The following is a 13,912-nucleotide window of genomic DNA, read 5'->3' as shown; positions in this document are numbered from 1 at the left end:
TAGAATGACTGAAGCTATAGCTTTTGATAAAACTTCGTCACCTGAATATTAATAACAATTAGCCATTACTCATGAATATCCTCTTATTGACATGTGCAATACAAATATATATTACTGCTCTAAGATGATGATGATGATAATCCTTTAATTAATAAATATAATAATATTTTTTTATTTCCTTCAAAATTTGTCCAACAATCCTTTCGATCCCGTCGGCCGATCGCTCTGTTGGTCTGTCTTTGTTCCTTTCTCCTTTTAGGCCAGTCTCTTATCGTTTTGAAAACCTGTCCTCCTCTGAACACCTCAACTCCATTTAAGTTGTACATGTTGCTCAGCATCAACTATTTTTGTTTATCTTAGCAGATACATTCACTGTTCTGTTTGTCGCAAAATTTCAAGGGGGAGCTTACATTTGAGGATTTCTTTTAATTTCGTTACCTGAATATTCTACAATTACTTTAGCAGCTTTAGATCCAAATATTCGTTATGGAACATCTATTACAGTAGAAGAATATGGCTTAGCATAAATATCAGTCTTGGTTACCGTCCAACTATACCCTCAGGGAACCTCGGTGAGTCCATAGCCTTAGATATGACGAGAACACTGACGCAACTGCGGTTTTATCCCATGTGAACTCAATCACTATAATTGCCTAATCACTATGTAACCTTGCGTTGTGGACTTTGATCTACCTGAACGTACCACGTTCTGGTTGACTAAATATTTACGATTTTATACTATCCGTTTTCATTTGTAAACAATATCCGTCAAAAGCTTATCAATTCTAAATCTTCTAGAGCTTATGGCGGTAACGCACTTGCAAGCCGTCTGACAATGTGCGTGTTTAATTTTTTTTTAATGTTTAATTTGCCCGTTACATACAAAAAAAAACAATGTTCAACACAGTCGTGTTTTTTAAGCGTCAACGCATTCTTAGAATGTCACCTATGCAAATGCGATTCTCTTAAAGTGGAAAGAGGTTTCTTTTGCTCATCTAACCGTAAAACTACATAGATTGAAATTTCATAAATTCATTCAGAACACACACTTGAAGGCTAGTTCTTTAAAGCTGAAGACCACTAAATATAATACAAATTATCTAAAGAACTTTCTTTCAAACCGAGTAGTGGTTGACTGGAATAGGATTCCGAAAAGTGCAAGCTCTTTAATCTTTTAAAAATAGGTTGTATAATTTTTCCTAATACGCACGCTTATTAAGCTGCTTTTTCTACATAATAATACTTATAATCAATATAGAGATGTATCAGCAAAATCGGAGTATAATGAAAATAACATTGCAAACAGTTTGAACGGGCTGACATCAATTTTTCAATCAAACTGGTTTTGAATCTCTGCCGAAAGAAAACATCGATACCTGGTGGTATAGTCAAGATGCCTTAACGTATGTATGTCGAAAACTAAATTTGTATAAAAATTTGTCTGAACTGAGAAAGTCTGGACAGTAAAATCTGGTACACTGCGTTTCGATTATTCAAAAAATACGGTTTTAATTATAATTGCGAGTTTAATATACATAAAAAAAGTTCATTAAAACTGATGCAATGCTATTTATCCAAGGAGGAGAAGGCCAAGGTTGTTTGCGATACAAAAGGTCACAACCAGTCTGTTGCACAGGTTCCCGTTAACAAAGACGTGGCTCCTACTGAATTCTAACTCTAACACTATAGACATCTTTAAATGTTCGCACAGTAGCGATATTGTGTATCTTATATACATATATATATATATTACAATTTTCAATATGTACTTATGTATTTTCGGTGAATAAATGATGAGCAGTAGTTATAATTATGTTGAGTAATCTTTTAGTTGTAGAACACTTGTAAATGCAGCGGCCATTACATAAAGCCAGTCAAACAAGCGTTCGGACCAGAATGCCGATGCGAGCGTCCAAGCGAAACGGTAACGCGCCGCCAACTTTCGCCTCAACGACATATTTTACTGAGTTAAGTACGTCTTACTTATAAACGCTAATTAGCGGCTAAATATCGTCTCATTCATAAAATCATATCACGCACAACATAGCTATTTAAATTTATAGTGTACGTGCAATAATTAAATAAAAATATCATATGGTGGAGTTCCATATATAATAACAGTACATAACTTCTGACGAAGTAAAGACCTTCAGAATTCTTTCATTTGTCTCTCTTCGCTACTATTTTCCTACCTTTCCCCGCTATCCCGGGTTTCTGGTGGGAGGTTTACTGTTTTTTTTCTTCCCACTGGGGACCACAATTCCTAAGGTCCTTATTGACTCAACTGTCATCAAAACCGCGGGCAATGTGACCGGCTAATTTTCACTTTAACCATTTGAGTGTGTTTCGTAACATACGTAAGGTACATTGTAAGGCTTCGTATTAGACTATTTTCTACTTTGTCTTTAATAAACCAAAAAAGAATGCTCGCTGGACCGAAATTTTAATGATGAAGCGCTAATCGCCGAGACTTAAGCCTATTATGTAACGAAAGACAAATCGTACTATAGGAGTGGTGTCGATAGATTGTATGGAACTCGTCGTATCGCTTTCGAATGCTAATGAATTATCATTCAAAGACCAAAAAAAAAATATCTATTAGCCTTCAAACTTTTAAGCCCACCTAGTAAAATGTTCCCGCGTATCGCTGCTCTTTATTTATTTATTGAAGCTTAACACATCATACATAATACAATATCTACATTATGTATTACAAGCTAATTTTGTTTAAAATATAAAACAATTTTGGTACATATAAATGTTAGCAAAAATACTAGCAATTTTTGTTAAGCAGAAAATCGTATATATATTTTTTTATAGACACGGATTAGGTATGAATTAAGAGTTTTATTCACGTAGTACCTACTTCATGTACTGAAATTTGTACCCTTTGGAGTAGCAACTCTTGGGCCGTGAGGTTCAAGTGCACAGGTGCTAATTAAAGATTTAAGTTGAAGCCTGGTAGATAGTACCGATGACCCTAGAGCTGGTGTTTTCCTCGCTCAACGCATAAGTATCGCAATACAGTGAGCAACGCTTTCGTTAAAGGTACACTGCCACAGGGACGAAACTTTTAAAATTTGTTTAAATTTCCCTTTTATTAATACTATGAAAAGAAATCAATGGCGCTACAACCTTTTTAGGTCTGGGATTTCTGTATCTGCTGCATGATCATTTGTTTAATAGACAAGTAGGTGATCAGCCTTCTGTGCCTGACGCACTCCGTAGACTTTTTGGATCTAAGGCAAGCCGGTTTCCTCACGATGTTTTTCACCATTCGAGCGAATGTTAAATGCCCACATAGAAAGAAAATCCATTGATGCACATCCGGGGATCGAACCTACGACCTCAGGGATGAGCGTCGCAGGCTTAAGCCACTAGGCCAACACTGCTCGTTACTATGAAGGTCAAATTTTTTTAAACCTACTGTATATTTGATTGTAATAATTAATAAGAGATAACCATATATATCCTATATTAACAAATAAATTCGTTTAAAATCCCACATGATATAAATTAGCTGAAATTCAATAATAATCAAACCTAGCCCAGTACAATTTAAGCAATTTACATATACTAATTAGATTTTCAAAGTCATATCAAAGAAATTTACATTTCTTCAAGATTTTATCTAACAGATTAAAATAATAATAATAACATTTAGCAGTCTTATAAGGCGCGCGGCGTAACAATTTTTTTGTAATTTATATATCTTATACCTACAGTAATATATATAAAAAATAAAAAATGTATTTATTCATTTAAAGTACAATGTATAAGATTTGGAAGCTCCTTATAAGTAAAAAATACTTGTGTCAGGGCTCCCAGCTCTTGCAAAACAAACTTAATTATTTTTTATTTTTGAACCGTTATGAACACGTTTTAGTGCATGAGTGTGTGGCTGCAAATGTGTGAGTGAGTCATATATATATACATATATAGGGATTCAGTGAAGAACGCGTATCAAATAGTAGATAAATGCATTTATGAACTGTAATAAAATAGCGCAATTGGCAATTGTATTTTTGTCTTAATTTTTGTATTCACGCAAAGTAATTTGAACTGCGCCCTTCAGTCACCAAGGTTAAATAAACTCTTTAGTGTCTTTTTGGTGTTTTTGTACAGTTAATTTATTTTTAAAAAATAATAACTAGACGAGGTGTTAATTTATATTTCAGTAATATTCATTGTTTCGTTTTAAAACCACTTCCGAAAACCAACTCTTAAAGAGAACATTAATTACAAATAACAAAATTGAAACTAAATTTCTTTCTAGAAGAATTTAATTTTATATGTACTGGAAACGGCCTTTCCACTTTACGTATGGGTAAAAGCATACGAAAGATGGGTAGATGACATTAATAGAAGGCACTACGGGTGTCGGGAGGCCCAATCAAGAGAAAATTCTTTTTGGAGTTAGGCTTCACATTGAAAGGCATTCTCATACTAATAACAAATTGTGACGATTTTTACTTGAAAAATTGTTTTATTAAAAAAATATCGATTATATTAAGTTCTACTCACTTTTTGTTATACACACTCATTATCACAAACAGTACATCACTGGCACTGCCACACAATAAAGCAATACATATATTAACAGTCATATATGTTCTTACCTCGATAAGATTAAAATAAGATTACATTTCGTAGTATCAGTTATTAACCGATAACAACTGATGTTTATTTTCAATAATAGAATAGTTTGACCGTCTTAGATACGGTTAATTACAAGTTTAATCAATAAAGTTGTATCACCAAATAAAAGTACCAAATACTCTGGCATTGAGAGTGTCCATGGGTTATCACCTATCTGACATCAGACCGGCCCGTTTGCCCGTGTTAAAAAAAAACAATAGCAGATGTTATGTTTTTATTGATGGCGTTATCAATAGACAGTGTCCCGTAAGGATGTCATACTCGTGAACTACTTGTGGTGACTCGTGTATGCGTTAATGTTAGTTATTTTTGACTATGTATTTGCGTGTTGTTCCCACGAGAATGTTAGTTTGAGCTCCTATTTCAACATGCATACCGCTGATAGAGGACAAATCTTTGTTTTTTATATAATATTTATTATTACTTACTTAAAGATTTCATGTGGAACATAGTGTTATTAAAGGTTGCAGCTCCTTATAAACATTTTATGAAAAAAAAAAACTTAGCGATTAAAAAGTGACAGAGTTCATTGCCAGTTCTTCTCTTCCTTTCTAAACCCTTGATTTGGGAACTGGCAGTAAATGTAAAACTATAAGCATTTATAATTTAGTTCTTTTTTGACGTTCATAATTGTACATTGTGTTACCTATGAATAAATGAATATAACGAATGCTAGAAGTCAAACACAGTTACCGAGTCGCTAATAGAATTTCTATAATAATAATACTGGGGGGGGGAGGAGGAGGCTCATGGGGGAGGAGGAAAAAGGTTATATTTTTGCGACCCAATTCGGTTCTGATGTTAGGTATATGTTTATGATTACTTATACCTGCTACGTGTTAATGCATGCTATATACAGCTCATTAATTTTATTGACACACTATATGTACACTATATATTGATACTGTTTCCTACTTGCTTTTGCGTATTTTTAAACATGTAATACTAATCATGTAATACTAGAATGATACTAATAATTTATTTTCAAGAAATGTTATGAGGGTACAATATAAAGTTAGCATATTCTGCCACACATAAGCGTGCAAATTTGTTTACAAAGTTAGAATTTCAAATAGACGTTACAATTATACACATATATCATCACATTATTAAAATATATTACAACGTTATCGAATTAATATTAGTTGTAATGTTACACGCAAAAAAGCATAAATAGAATAATGTTTGTATTTCAAAACTACATTAAGTAAATTTTTAAAAACTCTTGTAGAAAGATCGATTAATGTTTTAGTTTTTTTATAAACCTTTTTGTTTGTTATTATAAGCCTTGATTGCCATATCTAACTATTTACACCGACTATCAATAGTTACACAAAACAAACAAGAAAATACGACAAAGACACAACAATGAATAATAAATGTACATAATTTAACACATTATTTATTGACGGTCATAAGTCCTGCGCCTGATTTAGACATTATACGTTAAACTTATAAAAAATACTTACGTCTCATTCTCGTCTATAAACATTTCAGCTCCTAATTGTTAATCTGCAACAAAAAATACGATTTTTAAATTAAACTCAATAAAAAAAAAAACCAGCACTTAACTGACCACCTCGCATATACAATTTAAATGTGATAAGACCTATGGACATTGACGTAACAGGTGGCATTGCAAGTCTAAGCAATTTCACGATTCTGTTGTTGAATAAATTTAGTGAAATTCTTCGTTATTCCAACTTGCATTTTTAAAGTAAATTACTTGTTTATAATATTTAAGTTGACTAAATTCATATTTCGTGTACCCCATCTGTCTCTCCTTTCAGAAGAACGCGTTTTGGTCAAAGCTCACTGATATACAGATATCTATCCTGGTATCTGGATGGATATCCAGCTAGGTCTGGACATCCATTGCCACACTCTTTGAAATCTTTGACTTTTTATAATTTATGATTTTTTTTGTTGTGTTTGTTGTTTGCCTATAACTGCTTGTCTCATTAAATCTTGTATTATATTGAGTAACAATGTATCAGTGTGCCGAGAGTTGTCAAGCTTTTGTAAATAAATAAATAATAAATTCATGTGGTAACTGTTATATCAAATAGAAAAAATCAATCTATGGCGCTACAACCTTTTTAGGTCTGGGCCTCAGATTTCTGTATCATTTACATTTGTTAATCGAATAGGCAAGTAGGTGATCAGCCTTCTGTGCCTGACGCACGCCGTCGACTTTTTGAGTCTAAGGCACGATGTTTTAATTCACGGTTCGAGCGAATGTGAAATGCGCATATAGAAAGAAATGGTGCACAGCATGGGATCGAACCTACGACCTCAAGGGTGAGAGTCGTATGCTGAAGCCACTAGGCCAACACTGCTCGGTAACTGTTATTCAGTCCACTACAATCTAATTTCTTACAACCATAGATAAAAACACCATTAAAGATACTTTCCATTGCATTACTAACGGAATTAATCACAGCAATTCCTCATACATGCTTGGAGGTATCAAATAGCATAGCAATTAGTATTGAAATACGTGTTAGAATACAAAATATGGTAGCAGAGGTGAACGACATGAGTATCAGCCGAGACCATGTGCTAATTATACACGGCTGTAATGGGCAAACTTGACAAATATTTCAATGTTTATGTAGGTATGTTTATAGCTTTCTACAAAAGGAACTGGATACATTATAATAAGTTAAGAAGAGATGTATCAGAATGGTATCAAAGAGAAAATTTATTTATTTATTCCATATCATTATTCTATCTTAACAGTTACTACTAATGCAACAGAACTACACAATAGTACCCACAGCGATTAACCTACATAAAAATCATTGATAAAAAATTATACACCTAAATCTTATAACTAACAATGTAGCAAGTAACTCTTGCGAACTCAGCCAGTGTACTAAAAAGTCTTAAAATTTTTGTTTATTATTTGTATTGCTCGTGAGTGGCGCTTCGCTACCCAATGGTATCAAGTGAAAAGGGCGCTAAAGAGATGGAGCTCAGTATAGATAACAGACATTATTTGTTACTAACGATCAGACAAGGTGTTTCGATTTGGACACGGATTGAATAATAAATAATAAACTTAGGCTATGGAATTCACTTCCCGTCCCTATTCGCTTAGCTCCTTCATTATCTTCCTTTAAATTCCTTCTGTACAAACATTACCTGTCCACATCATATCCCTAGCTTTCTTACTAACTACTAACTGACGTGAGACTTATCTTAAATTATCGTGATTTATGTGTCTTTTTACTTTCTATCTTTAATATTTTATTCCTGTTTAGTTTTTATTTTAATAACTAACATGTATTTTTGCACTACTTGCCTATCTTAATTAATACATTTCTATTTTCTTTACTCACAGTGGTTGCCTGGAAGAGATCGCTCGTAGGCGTTAAGGCCGCCAGTTGCCCTCCTTTTGATTTAATTATGTTAATTTTTATTTTGTAGTGTAACGAAGTGTAAATAAATATAAATAAATAAATAATCCTATGTCAACATCTATCATATATCTAACAACTCTTTAACGTAAACTTTTTTAAATCTTTGACTTATTTAAATCAAACACTGTTTTCAAATTATATGTATGTAATGTATCATTGTGTAGTTTTCTATATACAGTCAAAACTGGGTAAGTGAGAAGTGGATAAGTGAGAAAACTCTATAAGTGAGAGTAATAGCCGAGAACTGTCATTTTAAACTCCCAAAACCTCTAATAGCGAGAAACAGAAAGCTCTGTAAGAGTGAGTCGGTTTTCCCTCATGGACCTCCGTAACTCATACCTCTTTAAGCGACAGTGGAGTTCTAATTATATAATAAAAATCATTCCAATAAAGCTAGCTTTAAATGCGTTGGAGACGGTCCATCAGTACTTTGATACGCGGCAGTTGTAGATCAAGCAACATTCGACAAAATTTATGAGTCAGAGAAAAACGTTCAGATATACATAAGCAAATTGACAAATTTTTATGTCTAGTGTGCAAATTATGCACACTATTACAGAAAATAATTTTTTAACCGGTAAAAGCTATTTGTATTATTAATTCATATTTGTATTATACATTCATAAACGTCGGAAAAATTTAAATTATAATAATAATAAGTTTATAATAATACAAATATCTTTAATCCGGTTAAAAAAATGTTTTCTTTCAATGTGTAAAAGCTACGTTAACCAAAGACAATACTATGTATCATATTACATATTTACTACATTGACACTTGCTGTAACTGGTTATTGCTGCGTACTTCTATAAGAGAGAAACACTACCCATGTACCTGCATCAGCGAGAAACTGGGGTTAGTGAGCAACCTCTATAAGCGAGAATGACATTGTTCTCCCTTCAACTCTCGCTTATTCAGGTTTGGATGTAATTTTAAAAATTGATTTAGATGTAATATTATACAGTGAAACCTGGTTAATTGGGATCTCATGGGACCAAGACATATGTACCAATTATCGAGGGTTTTCAATAATCCAGTTTTAATCCAGAGATCGAAATGTGCCGTTATTCCATTGTTACAGGTGGAAATGTTAATAAAAATGCGTATTTTTGATGTTATGAATTTAATGTAGGTATGAATGTACATACATAATGTATTGCGTCGAAAAAAAATACGGTAAAGTTTATGACTTAAAGTAATCGGTTATGTTTGTTTGTATTTGATTGCTAGTTGCTAGCAAAACATGAGATATGTAGTACTGACAATCAAAGCATGCGCGAAAGCCGACGAGAAATGTATGTAAACAAACACGTCAAAACGTGTTGAAAACTGATTAATTTGTCTCACTTATACAGGTAATTGAGCTACAGAGTCTCAATTATAGAGGTAAACATCGACAAAAGTCTTAGAATTCAAATCTTATTTAACCCGGTTCAAAAAGTCCAATTAACAGAGGTAATTTAATGAAAAAGAAACGGGACTTCGTTGCAACTCTCAATAATAGAGGTTTCTCATTTATCCAGGTCCCACTTAACCAGGTTTCACCATGTTTAAATTGCTCTACAATTTAATTAATCAAAAACATTGTATATATTGCCGTTAGAACAACAGATTATGAAAACACTGGGTATACGGGAACTAAGGAGAAACCTGAGGCTTCCGGCAAAGCTTTTGGATGTACCACGCGCACATTTCAACTTGGTTAGCAAAGCGCCACTCACGCGAGCATTACGAATAATTAATAAAATTTCTACTGAGGTAGACCTATTTGTTTTTACACTGGCTGAGTTCACAAGTTGCTTGCTATATTGTTAGTTATAAGATTTAGGCATATAAATATAATTTTTTTAATGTTTGTTTTGTAGGATAATCGGTGAAGGTATTATTTTGACGTTCAATCGAATTAGTTGTAACTTATTAGGTAGAATAATAATGTGGAAATAATGACACAAATGTTTATTATATAGTAAAACTGTCACCATAGACAATAATATCCAGACTAGACATAACGTTTAACGGGTCAAAGTAGTTACACTAGTTAAATATACAAGATAAAAATACTGATAGCAATTTTTGTATCACACATTCTGACTCTTGCCAGAAGCTCTTGTTCTTAAACCCAATATCTTTTTATTATTAACGATTACATGTAAAAAAAAAATTAAAAGAAGCGCATAGTTTATTTACAATTCACGTCTTCATTGATTTGAGAGTTATACAATCAATAGGAGTAGTGATAATTGGCATAAAACAAATAAACTGGACAAGCACCAGGTCCTCGGCAAGGTGGACAAGGCAAAAGGCCGCGGGGCAGATCGTCGAGCTGCTGGTGTGAATAAGTCACGATTATTTTCCCCCATAACAGCTGCGCTAAGGGTAGACCGAACAAAGTGGAGAGATATCAATAGCAGGGCAGCAGGCACCTTACAATGACACGACTTTCAGCAATAAAGAATAGGACTTAGAAGATGCATGACGGCGGGGGAAGGATAACTGGAGGTAGACTTTGGATGAGGTTTTTATCCATATAAATATCTTATGTCGCATATGTTTATTCCATAAAAATAAGGCTGTATTATTATAGCCAAGGATTTATCTCCACCCTTCGAAATGACACCGGAACCAGCTAAAATAAGGTTATATGTATACAAAAATTATTCCTCGTTACACGAACCCCGATCTTACAATTGGAGAAGAGCTCTGCTTTAGATGCAATAATATAAAATTTAAAAATCAAAACAAATGACCCCCATTTTCAATTTACCGCGCAAATCGAGAACTGTCATACTTGACAACGACGGAAAACATTTTTTTATTAAGACAAAAAATTACACATTCCCTCCCGTCAAAACTTAATTATATATTATAGCTAGCTAATAATGTCAATCATACTCCACTTACTCCAGCCGTTGAAGAGTACATACAAACGTACAGTATAATTATATATAAATACAGATAATTATTTTGACGTTCACTTTTTTTTTACCAAATATAAAGACAATACAAATAATAAAACTTTATGTTCAGTGAGCAATAAATAACAAATAGGTTTAAGAAAGGTTGTACCATTGGTTTAATTTATACAATTTTATTTATTGATTAATAAATATATGTGTCACACAAACAATCGCCCATACAACATACAACAGCAATTAATTTTAACGATGTTGTATTTTTTACATTTTACCTGCGATTCACAAGGTAACTAGACATTATTGTCATTCATTTTAATAAGTAAATCATACATTTTGCTCAAAAATATAACCTCCAGCAATGAAACACATTATGTGAATATAACGTAAAAAGTTGCGATCCACGTAATCTACTGATAAATGTGTATGTGAAAATGTTCACTGTTCCACGGTCTAACCCTTTTATGGTAAGCAGAAACTCGCGCCAAACACTTTGTGCACCGCCAGTATCTTAACCTTGACCTGATATCAAATGTAATGCATTTCCCACAATTATTTATTTACGGGTACACAGTTTATAAACTTTGGAGCGTTGCCAAGACGGCTAACAATGACTTGCAAGAAATAGGTCTATTCAGCCTAGTCTAGCCTATCTTAAATAAATATCCGTTTAGGTTCTGTTTTTGGCTGGCCTGGTCTTTAGGATCAGGCTTTCGTCTTCTATAACGAATCAATTACTGTCTCTCCAGAGACCCCAGAACCTCCGAGCTAAGCGTTAAGAATTTTACGTAGTATGTGATGCTTGAATTGAAAACAACAAATATGTATTGATCGCGGTGATTATTATGGAGACAAAAATTAATTGAATCACAACACATAAGTTTGTCCGACAGCTGTAACTAGCGATGTCATTAAATATTGTATATTTTACGAGTTATATAAATAGAAAGCTTTTGGAGTTTACTTAATTATGAATTTTGCTAGCGAGGCGGCCAGGCCATCTTAATGATTGCCCATTTAAATACATGTTTCTATATATATTATAAACTATTTTTATAACTAATAAAACAACTGATTGTTATATAAAGAATTGTAATGCGAAATATTTACTAGGGAAATAAATTTTATGACCGTTTTTTTATGTCTTAATAAATACGACAGTGTTATTTTTACGAGTAACTAGAGTACCAAGTTTATTTTTATTTTTTCGTATTATGTAACCAATTATGTAAAACTTGTACTGTACCATTTAAATACTACTTATATACTATATACTCGAGAACTATCAGAACAGGACAGGTAGGCTTATTTTAGGATGGGATTGAGAACGAACTACGACCCCTGTATGTCAAATTCAATACATTTTGGATCGATTAGTTTTTACATCAAATAATTTCTAAATTATCCTATTATTAAGCTTACTTAAGATTTCCAACCTTCAACTTGAATTTAATTAAATAAATTGGATCTACAAAGGACTTACTTCGCATCTTGACATGTCTCTGAGGTGCCAAAAAGTAAAACAGACACAGCACAAGCTTATAACAACTGTTAACTACACTCAAATACATGCGCACACACATGTCTTATAAGACTTGTGTTTAATTAATTTTAATAACTTTTTCAAAAAACTGTTTCAATCATATTATGTACGATTAAAACAGTTATGTACTACCATGTACTGACGTATTGTTATCTAGTTACCCACTGCACTTTTAATGTTAGGCATTTTAACTAGGTATGGGAGCGTTCAAGTAATACGTAACGATTTGGAGGGGCGGGGAAGTTCTTGTTACGATGCGGGGGCGGGGATTGAATTACGCGTTATTAACATTACTTTCGACTTTCCAGTACTTTACACCATATAATGGTAACTTTTAGGTATATATAGTCACTGGGTCACGATTCGTTTTACTATCAGGGCGGGGGTCAAGAATCTCCAAAAATTGCGTCACATAATAATAGAATAATATAACGCTCCCTACATGAATTTTGTCATGAATAAACTTTTTATTAATATTAAAAATGAAAAAGAACTCCAAATACGTAGATAAATCATTAAGTATTTTATCGTATATTAATTACCCAATTTTGAATTACATTTTATGATACAATAATACATGCAATATAACTAGGTACTTTAATGGGCAATTAAACACAAGTTTTATTAGTTGTAACAAGTTTATGGTTCATAATTTCGTGAGTATTTATTTTCTTAACAATATATGTACACATTTTTTTTAATACATGTGTCTTTTAACATTTACTAAGGAGGAAATTTAACATAAAATGTTCGATAACACTTATTATAGTCTTTATAATATTAGATCACACATATATATTTTTTTCCAGTTAAACCGCTACGGGTTAGTTCAAACAAAAACACGAGAAAAACGTTGAAGGTAAGGATGTTAAGCGATATAGATACTCACGTTGCCAGAGGGCTCGCAAGTGCGTTGCCGGAGTTTAAAGAATCTGCACGCTCTTTTCTTAAGTCAGTTGGTTCAGAAATACTAGTAGACAACTGATTTTAATGGTGGTGCGCGGCAAAATCCTTCAAAAAAACTCTCAGTTGTGGAACGACGGACGTCAAGATATAATTGCTATTGGCTAATGTAATTCACATTTTAATCACACGCAATAACGTGACAATTAATTTCCAAGCAGAACGAACATTACAATGACGGTCAAAGTCCAATGCGATAATTGCATGACTACAATATTGAAGATATCAATTATTATTAACCTCTTCGGTTTTAGAATTTTAACATCATTTTTTCAGTCCTTGCCAACGATGAATAATTTTGCGTTTTTTAAGGCTCTTGTCGTGCACCGCACCACCACTATGTGGAACCAGCTGCTCACTGAAAAATATCCACCGATTCGACTTAGGGTCTTCAAGAAGCACAACGCAT

The 13,912-nt window shown here is 33.0% G+C and overlaps 1 protein-coding gene across 3 annotated transcripts in view; it reads right to left on the bottom strand.

Annotated features, from left to right (window-relative positions):
* LOC123707696 (long-chain-fatty-acid--CoA ligase 4) overlaps positions 1-13,912 on the bottom strand; it is a 58,774-nt gene that overhangs the window by 24,829 nt on the left and 20,033 nt on the right. For 2 of the 3 annotated variants that reach the window (XM_045657975.1, XM_045657974.1), the window contains exon 2: positions 6,129-6,171. In XM_045657975.1, coding sequence (XP_045513931.1) covers positions 6,129-6,151 — 23 coding nt within the window. In that variant the 5' untranslated portion in view covers positions 6,152-6,171. Of the gene's footprint in view, positions 1-4,524; positions 4,572-6,128; positions 6,172-13,912 lie in introns of those variants that run through there. The other variant, XM_045657976.1, reaches the window with a different exon arrangement.

The sequence above is a fragment of the Pieris brassicae genome, chromosome 3 (genome assembly GCF_905147105.1).
Source record: "Pieris brassicae chromosome 3, ilPieBrab1.1, whole genome shotgun sequence".
Classification (NCBI taxonomy): Eukaryota; Metazoa; Arthropoda; class Insecta; order Lepidoptera; family Pieridae; genus Pieris; species Pieris brassicae.
The sequence above is the reverse complement of the archived record's forward strand: the minus strand, read 5'-3'. Positions and strand labels throughout refer to the sequence as shown.